The sequence below is a fragment of the Lathyrus oleraceus genome, chromosome 5 (assembly GCF_024323335.1).
Source record: "Lathyrus oleraceus cultivar Zhongwan6 chromosome 5, CAAS_Psat_ZW6_1.0, whole genome shotgun sequence".
Lineage (NCBI taxonomy): Eukaryota > Viridiplantae > Streptophyta > Magnoliopsida > Fabales > Fabaceae > Lathyrus > Lathyrus oleraceus.
This window is the reverse complement of record NC_066583.1, coordinates 624,284,127-624,299,655: the sequence shown is the minus strand read 5'-3', so window position 1 is coordinate 624,299,655 and position 15,529 is coordinate 624,284,127. Positions and strand designations below refer to the sequence as shown.

The 15,529-nt window shown below is 33.8% G+C and overlaps 1 protein-coding gene across 1 annotated transcript; it reads right to left on the bottom strand.

The window, feature by feature from the left end:
- Positions 1 to 1,275: 1,275 nt before the first annotated feature.
- Positions 1,276 to 12,849, bottom strand: LOC127082515 (uncharacterized). Its single transcript, XM_051022756.1, has 4 exons — positions 12,488 to 12,849; positions 5,913 to 6,019; positions 2,130 to 3,189; positions 1,276 to 1,696 (listed from the first exon to the last, which is right to left on the bottom strand). The coding sequence occupies exons 1-4, from the start codon at positions 12,847 to 12,849 to the stop codon at positions 1,276 to 1,278; spliced, it is 1,950 nt and encodes a 649-aa protein (XP_050878713.1).
- Positions 12,850 to 15,529: the final 2,680 nt, after the last annotated feature.

Below are 15,529 nucleotides of genomic sequence, written 5' to 3'. Positions count from 1 at the left end.
ATTTCCACTTTAGAGGGCGTTTTCCAGTAAAAGCGCCCTCTAAACCCTTAAAAGTTTCCACTTTAGAGGGCGCTTTCCAGTAAAAGCGCCCTCTAAACCCTTAAAAGTTTCCACTTTAGAGGGCGCTTTCTTTAAAAAGCGCCCTCTAAAGTGGCCCTTAAAGGGCTTAAAGAGACACTTTAGAGAGCGCTTTCACCAGGAAAAAAAGCGCTGTCTTTACCTATGCCAGCGCCAGATTAGAGAGCGCTTTAAAGCGCTGTTATAGGCCAAAAAAAGCGCCCTCTTTTCCCTTATTTGGCGTAGTGAATGTAGAAAAAAATAGTCTTTTAATTTTATTTTATTTTTAAAAAAAATTAAATAAGGCGGACTTACCCACGGCCCGCCAACCCGCCACCTTGGTGGAGCGAGCTAGACTTTCATGCTCATTTCAATTTGGCGAACATGTTCGTCCCGCTTCTTTTTTGACGGACTTTAGGCTGCGGGGCGGGTGACCCGTTTTGCCACCCCTAATTGTAGGTGTTTATTACATATTAGTATATTAATTTTGTACTATAACTACTATATATCTATAATTATCTATAATAATTATGTATAAAGGGGATATATCATTTTGGAATGGTCTATTTTACTTTTTAAAATACCCTTTATTTATTTTTTTTAAATAAAAAAATAAAATTTAAAAATAACAGTATTGTTATTAACTTCCATCAGTTATTTATAGGAAGAATTTAAAAGTTAATAACTTCCCTCATTTATAACACCAAAACCACTAAATTTTCACTTATTTTCATATAAATTATTGCCCACAAAAATTGAGAGTGAGTAACATTGAAGAATTTCTACACACAAGAATTATGAGACATTCTAACATGACTACGGACATATGTATGGTGTAAATATCTTTTCTATTCAATTGTCTATTTTTTTTATTATCTTCATTTTTTTATATAAGATATTATTCATTTTTTGGATTAATGGAATAATTAATATATCTAATCTGTAAATTGATCAAATACATTAATTATATTAGTTTAATTATTATTGTTACAATTATATTTTTATGGTGAATTAACTAAACGTGCTGAGAATAGGAAGATAGTTATCAAATTCAGTCGTTCTTGAATTATGTTATTTGTTTTTTCTCTCATTCATTCATGAATTATATATATAGGGACAGAGTCATAAATTTTGAGTAGTGGGATCAATATAAATATAACATTCCATTTTCAAAAATAGAAATATAAATTATAATTGTTCTCTACGATTTTTCATATTCTAAAAATATTGAATGATTTTCTCATTTTCAACATCAACAAAAATATCTCTCTCAATGTAAGTAACTAAGCAATCATTTAACCAATCATCACCTATGCGATTTCTCATTCGATTCTTGATAATATTCATAGCAGAAAAAGCTCTTTCAGTTGTTGCAGTTGCCACCGGTAATATCATAGATAACTTTAAAAACAAATATACCAACGGGTACACAACATGTTTTATGGTCTCTACGAGCTTGATAGAAAGATCACCAATCCCCTCTAATTCTGAAAATTCACTATCAGAGCATACATCTAAGAAATAGTTTTCAAACTGACAATCTAGTGTCAATAATTCAACTTGAGAAAACTCTGAAGGATAAAGTTGAGCTAAACGAATCAACCTCTCCTTATCAAATGCAGAAAATGAATCTCTTGGACTTAAACAAGATACACAAAGGAGCAATTCAGTATTCACTTCTGTAAAATGATTGTTCAACTCTTGAAGTTGTCAATCAATCATTTCATAAAACAATCCAACTTGAAAATGGTGTAAATTAGATACTTTGTCCATTTTTCTCTTTGACTTTTTTTGTGTCGGTTGAAAAGTGTCATCCATATTTGAAATGTCAATATCATTATGCTCACAAAATAATGAAACATCATTCAACAAAGAATCCCAACCATTATCTCTTATAGCTTGTAGTCTTATTTTGGACACTTTTACTAACTTCATAGCATTTACAATATCTTGATCACTTCTTTGTAATGCTTCAGATAAATCATGTGTAATTCCTAAAACTATTTTCATCAAGTGCAAGATGAAAATAAATTCAAAAGATTGCATATAATTCATCAGCATTAGTGCTTCACCTTTTTTTATCTAAATTTGTTACATCTTCCTCAACCATTTCTAGCACAACAATCATAGAAGAGAATAGAGAAACTATACTAAGTAATGTACCATAATGTGAGCTCCATTTTGTTTCCCCTGCCTTCTTAATTGTCATTTCTTGATTCAAGCCACGCCCACTAAAGATTTCTCCATGTTCCAATGCTTGTTTCACCTTTGTAGCTTGACTTTCACGAAGAATATCTCGGCGCTTACATGATGCTCCAACCACATTATACAAATTAGCAACCAAATTAAAAAATAGAGCAAATTTAGAATGTTGTTTTGCTAATGTCACAAGAGCTAATTGGAGTTGATGGGCAAAACAATGAATAAAAAATGCAGAACAATTCTCTTTAAAAATCAAGCTTTTTAGACCATTGTATTCACCCTGCATATTACTTGCCCCGTCATAGCCTTGTCCACATATCCTTGACAAACTTAATCCATATTTTGCAAATAATGACTCCAAACCCAATTTCAATGTTAGAGCACTAGTATTTGAAACATGAACAACACCAAGAAAACGCTCAATAACTTTTCCTTCATTATTTACATAACGTATAACCACAACCATTTGCTCCTTCACCGAGATATCACGAGATTCATCAATTAAAATATAAAATAAATCATCTCCAAGATCATCCAGTATAACTTGAGTAGTGACTGTTGCAGCAACTTTAACAATATCCTTTTGAATATCATGAGATGTTAACTTAAGATTTCCACAACAATTTTTCCAAACTTTATAAATATCTTCATTATGGTTAACAAGAAAATTCATAAGTTCAAGAAAATTCCCCTTATTTCTGGATGAAATTGACTCATCATTACCACGAAAAGCTAAACCTTGTGCTAATAAGTATCGAATGCAATCAATTATACCTGTCAAATGAATTCGATAGTCCTCTTTAACTTTATTGGATTGTTTACACAAGACACCTTCAATGTGTTGCTTTTGTTTCATTAGAGCTTGATAATTTCTCCATGCTTGATTATGAGAGCTATTTACATCTCCAAGATGAACTCGAAACCTTTCACCTTTTTTCCAATTTGTAAAGCATTATGTTATAAAGGAATCACCGCAACCTTTATGTTCTTCAAGATGTGACCTCATAAGATAACAACATAAACAACATGCATCATCCTCACTTTGGCTATATTCCAACCAACTATCATATTTTAAATACCGATCCGAATTAAACTTATGAAAGGTATCTCCAAATTTTCTTTGTGGAAAAATAATTTCTTTTGGTTGACAAGGACCCTTTTGCAAATAATATCTTCGAATTTCATCTCTATCACTTGGATGGTAATCTGACATTTTTGGCCTTAAACCGGGATCGTTAGGAAGTTTTTTCCAATTCAAACTGCAAAAACCTTCTTTTCATAGGAGGATCCAGTTTGGGGCTTCGACGTTCATTAGGTGTTTGAGGATTAAGAGTTGATGATTGCTCTGTTGCTTTTCTTTTGAAATATTTTTCCATTGCTTATTACTAAAAACAAAACAAAAAATCATAATCAATATCATATTCAGAAAATTCATAATAATACTATAAAATTGATACAAACACAATAATTTCAAACAAACACTACAAAACTCTAAAAATAAATTTTCTACCATTAACACAATCTCAAGCTTAATAAAGTAATAATATATCTTTTGCTCTTATCACAATAATAAAAATAAATTATAAATTCATAAAGATTAAAATTAAAAAATTTACCTTTTAAAAGATCAACAATGGAGAAGAAGATAGAAACAGAAAGATACTTTGTAGTGAGAGAATAAGGAGTGAGAGAAAGAAGAATATGAAAAGTGGTTTGTTTCTATTTGGAAAGAGTAAAAGAGAATTAATAGGAATATGAAAAAAAATAGAGTTAAATTTTTTAATTTTATTTAAAGAATTTAATTTATTTTAACTGCATATGGATGTGTGTGATACTCCGAATCATTTTATTAAGGGGGGCATTATTAACTTTTCTTCCTATTTTTTAGGATATTAAATTATTAATATATTATTTATATTATTAAATATTAATCAAAGAAGAATGTGGTGGGGGCATGGTCTCTCTCTCTCTCTCTCTCTCTCTCTCTCTCTCTCTCTCTCTCTCTCTCTCTCTCTCTCTCTCTCTCTCTCTCTCTCTCTCTCTCTCTCTCTCTCTCTCTCTCTCTATCTCTCTCTCTCTCTCTCTCTCTCTCTCTCTCTCTCTCTCTCTCTCTCTCTCTCTCTCTCTCTCTCTCTCTCTCTCTCTCTCTCTCTCTCTCTCTCTCTCTCTCTCTCTCTCTCTCTCTCTCTCTCTCTCTCTCTCTCTCTCTCTCTCTCTCTCTCTCTCTCTCTCTCTCTCTCTCTCTCTCTCTCTCTCTCTCTCTCTCTCTCTCTCTCTCTCTCTCTCTCTCTCTCTCTCTCTCTCTCTCTCTCTCTCTCTCTCTCTCTCTCTCTCTCTCTCTCTCTCTCTCTCTCTCTCTCTCTCTCTCTCTCTCAATAATACATAATCATAATGATTTGATATTTCTGCATTATATTATTTGGAGTTATATCTACGTGATTTTAAAATTGAAGTTATAACGGGAATCATATGTCTTCTTTGTGTTTATATAAGTTCATCAAATATTTATGCTATGATGAGAAAAAAAATACAAAATTTATTACATAATAATTTAATTAAAAATTAAAACTAAATAAAAAATATTAACTTATATTCTAACACATATATTTATTTAAAAAAAAATAGACAAATAAATACGAGAATGTGCATTTGAATGCTAGTATTTAATAAAGATTTCTCTCTGGTTGAATTTCTTTCGTACTCACATCACAATAACATTACCATTGACCGAGAAAATTTTAGTTTGATCATAAATTTGGCTCCTTGTCAATTTCAACTAACTACTTATTTATTTCTTTTATGTGTAAATACCTTCTAATCGAGGTGTATTCATATACACTATGATGTGAAGATATTATAGCTAATTACTAAAGGTAACTTGTAATTATATAATTCATTACAACTCATTAGTAATTAACACACTAAATTAATTTCTAACAAGTTAGCGCTTTAACTTTTTTATAAATAATAAATTAGTCTTTTAATCGGTAAAAAAATATACTATGTTAATCTTGTAAACAAACTCTATTACAAAAACATTGATATATTCGTTCTGTTTTTTATTATAAGTCGTTTTTGACTTTTCACACGGATTAAAAAATGTAATAATTATGGTATAAAAAAAATAAATTAGAAAGGATTTTACAAAATTATCCTTCATTAATGGTATTGAAAAGATAAATTGACATAATTGAAAGGAAAGAGAATAATAAATATATAAGGATATAAATAGAAAAAATAACATTAATGATTGATTGATATTATAAAACGATTTATATTGTGGTACAAAATATTTTTCCAAAATGACATAATAAAAAACGGAGGTAGTATCATTTATTTATAATATGTAGTTAAAGACAATACGTTTAACAATCCTACATGTGCATCTACACAATTTTATAATTGATCTTTATGAAAAAAAACATGTGTGTTAAAATTTTAATTTATTTTCAAACTTTAAAAATGATCATATGTAGTGTATAATTTTTTCCCTTTTTAAGACATATAAATCAATTAAGTTAATACACTTTGTTAAGCATATAATAATCCCTATTACATAGTATTAATAACAAATATAGATTTTTTTTAAATAACTAATTTTTTCAAATTATATATTAAAATAATCAAATTTGTAATTTATTTATCTAACTAACCATGTTTGTGAGAAGATGCGTCAGTGGAATTGCCGCATGCAAGTAAAATATAAGAGTATGTGTCACTGCAATTGACACATGCATATAAAATATAGAAGCACGCGCCACTACAATTGGTGCATGCATGTAAAAGCATGTAAAATATAGGAGTATACGTCACTGCAATTGACGCATGCATGTAAAATGTAGGAGCATGCGCCACTGCAATTGGTGCATGTATGTAAAAAAATAAATAGTAGCCACATGCATGTGTCAATTGCAGTAGTGCATGCTCCTACATTTTATATGCATGCACCAATTACAGTGGCGCGTGCTCTTACATTTTACATGCATGCGCCAATTACAATGGCGTCTGAGTACAAATTGATCAATACATGCGCCACAACAAATAGCGCATTGATTCTTTTTTTTTTTTGAAAAGTGATTATATTAATAAATACTTTAAAATTATGATTATTTTCGAATTATTTTTTAAAAAAGTTATTATTTATAAAAAATCACAAACATAACATAACAAATATGTTTTAAAAATTATTACGTAAATACTTATATACTTAAAAAATTAGTTTATTATAAAAAGAGATTTTTTTTAAAATAACCAATATTTTTAAATAAAATAGCAAAATAACTACTTTTTTCTACTGATGCGCCAGTTGAACTGACACATCCAACTAAGATATATAGGAGGCGCCTAGTGTCATGCTGCATGCATGCAAGACCAATGCATGTAGGTGTCACATGCATGCCTTGGTGTCACATGTATTGGTGTATGCATACATTACATAGTGTATGCATCAATGCATGTGGGCATGCTCCTTTCACTTTTTTTTAAAATTTTAAATGTTAAATTTATAATTGATTAAAAGAAATACTGAAAATAAAAATTATATTATATTATAATAAAAAATTACATAGAATTGACAAAAAAAATTAATGATTTGTCCAATTGAAACACCTCATGTTCCACATCCAGGTGCATTAGTCTGTCTTCGAGGTCTCCCATGATTTTTCTGAGGTGTTTGGGGTCTTTGAGTGCTGACATGATCCAATGGTGGCTGGTGTGAAGGTCTGGTGGAATGTCCAACGATATTTGATAGATGTGTTATCATTTGTCCCCAATAGCCGGGGGTTGTCGACAACGGCGCTTCTGTAATTGAGTTCGGTGTCCATGTTGTCGTAGTTGAGTCGTTGTGGTTAGGTGAATTGTGGACGATATGGTTACCCAAATTGAGACATTGAATCGGTTTGGAAATGAATCAATGGTTCCTGGGGTGTATTATAGTCAAACAATGGTTGGGTATTGTGACGATGGGATGTTTGGGTGGTCATTGGTGGGGGGCTACGATGGCATGACGCTGAATCGTATGAATCATATGGGCTATAGACTGTTGTAGTGGTTGCGTATGATTGTTGGTGGTTAGGGTTTGATTCTTGATTTTGAATTTGGGTGTGTGGCATGAATGGGTTGCGAGGTTGGGTGTTTGGTTGTTGGGTGTATATGGTAGGGTGATGGTGTGAGGTTGGTCATTGGGTTTGGGTGGGTTGACATTGTTCTTGCACAAAGATTTATTGTTGGGCGTATGATGATGAAGCTAGTTGGCTTGGATCAATCAAATACCTTGGTTCAGACACAAATTGTGGCATTGTAACTGACCTAAACCATGTCATATAATATTGAGTTGATCTAGCACCCTGTATGACTGGTTCATTTAAGATGTGTTGTCGTCAATTCCTCCAATGACGACACATCTCTTTTGCAAAGTCTCTCCATTCGAAATAATCCCATTGGGCATCGACTTTTTATTGATGCCAATCTCCCAAACACGTCAGAGGTTCTGGAATTTGTTGATGCATGTCGAACTTCAGTTTTACACGGTCACTCTGGTGCATCTCCATAGTAGTGAACCAGGTAATTGATGTTTTTGTTGTCCAAAATGCATCACCATCATCATGGTTAACCTGATGATCAAGACCTAGATATGGTCTAATAGATTGCGATAGACTACTACAACGTGTTTCAAACACCTGTTGTAGTTCATCCCTTTAACTGACTACCTAGATTGAAAACATTTGAAAAATATTATTTACAACTAGTTGTAATATAAAGTCTAATAAATTAGATGGTAAAGTTTTAAACTTACTTTATTGCAAAGGGGAATATGAATGACTTCTCGTTTACCGGGGCGAGTGACGACATTCTTGACCAACCCCATGCTTGTAGCAAATACGCGCATGAAAAAAACATAAAAGTGTTTTTTTTTTGACATTTTTACACAACGCATTATATAGATGGGCAAAAACAGCTGAACCACAACTATATGTGCTTACCTTATTTATGTTTCGTAACAACTATAAATACATAATATTTACCATATTACCATTACTTTCAGGAAATAAAAAATTATCGAATAGAATCATAATATAATGCCAAGCTTTAATTATTTTTTCATACTCGGTAGATTCTTCGGACAATGTTATACTCACATAATATTGTTTGAGATATTTTAAGTTAATAGCTTGACCCCTAGCTTGACCAGAAGTCTCTCCCGTAGTTGTGTCGTCACACAAAGGGACACCCAACAATTCATTGCATATAGAGTTATTCTGGTTAATTCTACTGATCCGTTGTCGCACACGGGTCAAAAACGAGTAATAAAATATAGTAAATGGGAAACGACACCTCGAGTATCGTATCACAAGGATTCTTGTATTATTCTTAACCTAATGAAATCTATTTAAGGGGGGTTTATGTTTTAGTGGTCTATTTAGAAAACAAAGCAAAAAAAAAGATTAAAATAAGCGATTATAAAATAAGTCAATCTACTGTTTTCGATTTCCGGCTAATCAATGGTTTTTACCTACCAATTCCCTAAGCGGCTTCGATCTCTATTCGATTCAAATTCGATTGACAAGCGCAATAGATATATGACAGATTTATATTCCTATATTCTGAATTAAGCAAACGGATAAATACAATCGTGAATTAAGCAAACACAATTTACAAACGCAATTTAACGACAAAGCGACGAAAACGGTGATTAATAGTTAGGAATGCAATCATACGAATTTAATCAAAACCATTCCATAAAATACAGATTAAGCAAATGAAATTTCATAGAATAGAGTTGAAAGAGAACGAAATTAAATTGATAGAATAAAAACCTCAAAGCCTTGAAAATTCGGTTACAACAGATTGACTCTAGGAGATTAGTTCCTCTTCATGATCGTACCAAAGCAAAAAGTTATCGTCAATAATGTGTATTTGCTACCGTACCGCGGTTGCCCTTTTAAACAGAATAAGGGTTTCACTAATAATTCAAATTGGGCCGGAAAACCTAAATTCGGCCCAACAAATGGCCCAAAAGAAAATATTTTCTAAAGTACGAAACTTCAACGAATTAATTGAGATGTATGCACTCCGAATCAGCTTTTGGCTTCAACATAAAAGTTGTAGATCTTTTTCTTATCTTTCCAATGACTGGTAGCACGCCTCAATCCGATACTCCTAGCTCAAGATATGATTTTTCTCGCGAAAGCTGCTAATGCTGAAAATTAAATACGAAAATTAAATAAGTGCAAAAATAAAATAAATTATGAAAACACATTAAAACATAAAAATAATCAAAGTAAACCGAAGAAATTCTTAAGTACAAACATGGAAGAACGTGCATCAAAATGCACTGATCAAATTCCCCCACACTTGAACTTTTGCACTCCGAGTAAAATGAAAAACAAAACAAAACACAGACACATCAACGGTTACTCATTCTAGGCCACAAGTCATCTTCGGTTAAGTTTGCTTCGATAGGTACTAATCTTGCACACTAAGGATATTGTAAGAACACTAATCCACAGTTATGCAGACATAAACCTCCTGAATACACAAATCAACTCGAATCATGTTATTATATTAAAGCCTAACTTACTCATCCTTCTTTGGCTCTTTTTCATTCAGGCGCAATCACATTAAGCCCGTTATCTCCACACACTCATAGCAAGGCGACCGGTCAGTGACTCTGATCCTTTTCTGCACGGGGTTCTGGTACTTAAGTGGCATAACTCTTTGCTTACTTAATTGTAGTTGCGGGGGATCGGACCGTAATCCGCCCTACCAAGTTCAGCACCAGAACCCGCTGAACCAACTACAAAAGAGTCTTATTTCCAACTTTTTTTGAAGGTTCCACAACCGTTGGGTTAAGTGACCGGGTGAGGGTCACCAAACTTAGAAGGTGCATTCCTTTATTTTTTTCTTTTTTTTTTTCCGGAACACTCACTTATATTCATCGGCTTCCCTGTGTAGAGTGTGTGAGAGATGGTGCTGACTGCTGAAATAAACTACTCAAGAGCTGTCAGAGGATGAGAATGTAAGGCTAAAACATAATAAAAATTCAACTCAATTTCCATATGCAGGAGACTTACGGTGTTAAAACAATACTGATCTTGTGAATTTTTCCCAAGTCTCCGCAAACTAATCTCAAATTAGTCAGTCTATAGCCTAAAACTTTCAAGAAGATGCATTTTTTATTTATTTTAAATTTGAACCAAAAACAGAGAAAAATAAAACAAAGAAAACAAACAAATAAATGGTTCCCTCCCCCACACTTAAAACATACATTGTCCTCAATGAAAGAGCATAAATATAAAATAAGAGTGAGAGAAAGGAAAGAACACACCCGAGGAGTCAAGGCGGATAAGTGATTGCATAAGCAGCCTTTCCCAAAGAGATCTCTTCTACAGTCTCTTCTTCCAAAGTCGGGTTCTCATGGAGTAGCTTTGGGGAGTGTCCATTGACCTTGAAATTGTGATTAATGCATTTGCCTTGTATTCCAGGATCAAAGAAGTATTTTCGATAAGTAAAAGTGTTGAATGGACACGTGAAAGTGATTTCCTTTTTTACAACATCAAGAATTAAAGGATTATGGGGCTGCCTCACTACTTTTGTTTCATCTTTAAGTGAGATCCTATGCATACATATGGATGAGCTAATATCACGAGTGCCAGCCAAGGTCCATCCAATTCCCTTCTTATATTTCTGATTAAGTTGAAGCTTTGATGAATAATATGAATCCTCGGGAAGTGGTTTAGGCTCTAAAGAATGTGGTTGTTCAATGCATGGTATGTTTGGGGCAGCCGGAATGTCAAGAGCTTCATCCAAATAAACAACTTCGTTTATACTATCACCCTGCAAGGCAGCATCAATCTCAGCACAAACAACACAAATGTTAGTGTTAGTACAATCATCACATGAATAAACATCATCAAACTCAGATAGAGATGGAAAATCAAGTGAAAATAATTCAGAAAAGGTGTCATCAACCAACTCAGAGATCAATTCAATATGAAAAATAGAGTTCTCCTCCAAGGGATGTTTCATGGCATCGAAAATGTTAAATTTTGTGACAATGTCACCAAATTCCATGGACATGGTTCCATCGTCGACATCAATTTTTGTTTTCGCCGTTTTCATGAACGGTCTGCCTAAAATGATGGGCGATTTACTTGAATTTGTTTCTCCATTCATGTCCAGAATGTAGAAATCTGCAGGAAAAATCAAGTCATTAACTTGAACAAGCACATCTTCCACTACTCCAATGGGGCGAGCATTACTTCTGTTCGCTAGTTGAATGATTAAACCTGTATGCTGTAAAGGACCAAGATCAAGGTTATTATAAACAGAAGTAGGCATAACATTAATGCCGGCTCCCAAATCAAGCATGCAATTGTCGAATTTACTATCTCCAATGGTACATGGAATATAAAAAGTTCCTGGATCCTTGCACTTTTGGGGTATGGCCTGATTGAGGGATGAAACAGTAGCTTTTTCAGGTGAATGTTTAGGCTGGATAAGGGCTGAAATGTTTCGTCCCAAATTTACTCTCTCATTGTCGTTCAACATTTTCTTACTTGTGCACAAGTCTTTTAGAAATTTTGCATACTTTGGAACCTGCTTAATAACATCAAGTAGCGGAATGTTTACCGCAACCTTTCGGAAAATATCCAGTATCTCTCTTTCTTTGTCTCCCTCCTCAATTCTTTTATTTTTCAGAACTCTATGTGGGAAGGGGACTGGTGGCCCATACTCTTTTTCTTTAATTTTTTCAGTTTCGACCACAACAGAAGAAGGAGAAGAAAGTTCAGCTGGGTGAGGCTCAGAAGGAGAAAGTTCAGAAGTTACCTCAATGATTTTTTTATTTTTTTCAGGGGCTGGTTCTGTAACTTTTCCGGATCTCAAAGAAATTGCGCTCACATTAGCATTAGGACCATTCAGATTGACAACTGTCTGGGCTGGAAGTTGGTTCGAACCTTGAGCTTGCATGTTATTTATTTGAGTAGCAAGCTGTCCCATCTGTGTGTTCAAGGTCTGAATGCTAGCATCGGTCCTTTGTTGGAACTGGAGGTTGTTCACGACCATTTGCTTAACAAGATCCTCCAAGGATGGTCCGGAAGGTGCAGGGGCAGCCACTTGAGGTGAGTTCTGTTGTTGGCTAGTTTGCGGGTTTCCATATCGAAGGTTGGGATGGTTCCTCCAATTGGGATGGTATTTGTTGGTGGACAGGTCAGGAGTGTTGTTGTACCTGTTTTGATTGTAAAGGTTGGCTACATAAGCTTGTGGCAGCTCAGTAATGGACTCGTCTCTCAGAATAGGACAAGTATCGGTCGGGTGCTCAGGAGAAGTACAAATGCCACACAAAGTTGTTGTTTGAGGTTTTGCTACTGCCAACTGTTTGACTAAGGCAATGAGTTCGTCAATTCTGGTCTCTAAAGCTTTGTTGGAAGAAACTTGAATTTGACTCACGCCTTTGCTTTGCACAAAATTGTCTCTAATGGTGAACTGTTGAGAATTAAGAGACATATTTTCAATAAGGGCTTTGGCAGCAGCTGGAGTTTTATCGACTAATGCTCCACCACTAGCAGCATCAAGAATGTTCTTGTCCATCGATAACAACCCCTCATAAAAGTATTGGATGAGGAGTTGCTCAGTGATCTGGTGTTGAGGGCAGCTAGATACCAAGTGCTTGAATCTCTCCCAATACTCGGTCAGCGACTCATTGCCTTGTCTAATACCACAAATCTCCTTTCTTATTGAGGCAACTCTGGAGGCAGGAAAATATCTTTCCAAGAACATTTTTTTAGAGCATTCTAGCTTGTGATCGAATTTGGCTCAAGATAATATATCCAATCCTTTGCTGCACCCTGCAATGAAAAAGGAAAAGCTCGAAGTTTGATATGGTCTTCAGTTATTCCTTCAGGCCTCAACGGTGTAGAGCACACAACCTGGAATTCTTTGAGATGTTTATGTGGATTCTCACTTGCAATACCATTAAACTTTGGCAACAAGTGTATCAAACCAGATTTTAGTTCAAAAGGAGTGTCAGCTTCAGGATATTCAATACACATGCCATTATAATTCACATCAGGGACAGCTAACTGCCTTGAAGTTCTTTGGTCAGCCATAGTAAAAAACAAACACAATGAAGGAAAATGGTTAAAATAAATTTAGAAAAATAAACTAACACTGAAATTAATCTAATGACGTCAATTAAAATTTTTGAGAATTTTTTCGGAATTCTCTAAAACTATCAAAACAGAAAAAAAAATCATAAAAAATAGAAAAATAAGGAATTTCGGGTTTTTAGGATGACTTCCATTATTTAGTCCCTAAATAGAGGCTTTTGATCCTTAATTTTTTCCTAGTTAATCGACAAATAATCGGAATAATTTGAAATAATTTTCTTAATAAAAACAGATTTTTTTAATCCTAAAACGCAAAAACACCAAAACACAAGAAAATTAGGGCAAAAAAAAAAAGTTAAAACACAACACCTATGACTATAATAATAGTTAAATTATAATAATGGTTAAAATCTACAAGAATCCCCGGCAACGACGCCAATTTGATCCGTTGTCACACACGGGTCAAAAACGAGTAATAAAATATAGTAAACGGGAAGCGACACCTGAGTATCGTATCACAAGGATTCTTGTATTATTCTTAACCTAATGAAATCTATTTAAGGGGGGTTTATGTTTTAGTGGTCTATTTAGAAAACAAAGCAAAAAAAATGATTAAAATAAGCGATTATAAAATAAGTCAATCTACTGTTTTCGATTTCCGACTAATCAATGGTTTTTACCTACCAATTCCCTAAGCGGCTTCGATCTCTATTCGATTCAAATTCGATTGACAAGCGCAATAGATATATGACAGATTTATATTCCTATATTCCGAATTAAGCAAACGGATAAATACAATCGTGAATTAAGCAAACACAATTTACAAACGCAATTTAACGACAAAGCGACGAAAACGGTGATTAATAGTTAGGAATGCAATCATACGAATTTAATCAAAACCATTCCACAAAATACAGATTAAGCAAATGAAATTTCATAGAATAGAGTTGAAAGAGAACGAAATTAAATTGATAGAATAAAAACCTCAAAGCCTTGAAAATTCGGTTACAACAGATTGACTCTAGGAGATTAGTTCCTCTTCATGATCGTACCAAAGCAAAAAGTTATCGTCAATAATGTGTATTTGCTACCGTACCGCGGTTGCCCTTTTAAACAGAATAAGGGTTTCACTAATAATTCAAACTGGGCCGGAAAACCTAAATTCGGCCCAACAAATGGCCCAAAAGAAAATATTTTCTAAAGTACGAAACTTCAACGAATTAATTGAGATGTATGCACTCCGAATCAGCTTTTGGCTTCAATATAAAAGTTGTAGATCTTTCTCTTATCTTTCCAATGAATGGTAGCACGCCTCGATCCGATAATCCTAGCTCAAGATATGGTTTTACTCGTGAAAGCTGCTAATGCTGAAAATTAAATACGAAAATTAAATAAGTGCAAAAATAAAATAAATTATGAAAACACATTAAAACATAAAAATAATCAAAGCAAACTGAAGAAATGCTTAAGTACAAACATGGAAGAACGTGCATCAAAATGCACTGATCATCTACCATTTATGGTCTTACCATCGATAGGTAAACCCAACAACATGTATACGTCCTCAAGTGTGACGGTACACTCACCGAAAGGAAGGTGAAATGTATGGGTCTCGGGTCTCTATCTCTCCAACAAAGCAAGAATAAATTTTTAGTCAACCGAGTATGAGACTATGTTGAAGAGATTACCAAAACCGCATCCTCGAATATATGGTTCTATCAAAGGATCGCGGGGTACATATTCATGTACACGACATCGAAATCGTTTTGGGTCCTAATAAAACATAAGTAAGAAATAAAGTAAGAAGAAGTAATAAATAATAGAAACATAAGTAAGAAATAAGTAAGAAGAAGTAATAACATACAAATATCACGATATTGTCGATTATTCCTCGATATTCTTCATCCATAGTCAATAAAGGCATAATGTTGCAGAGGTTGAGTGTTGTATAGGTTAAGTGTTGTAAAGGTTGAGTGTTGTATAGGTTAAGTGTTGTAAAGGTTGAGTGTTGCAGAGGTTGATTTTTAGTGTTGCATATGTTGAGTGTTGTGAGTTGCTTCCCTATTTATAGATGAGATAGGTAGCATGTGAAACATGAGATAGGGCGCATGGATTGGTGTAGGTGCCTAGGCAAGTGGCGAATGCCTTGTTTAAGATATGCA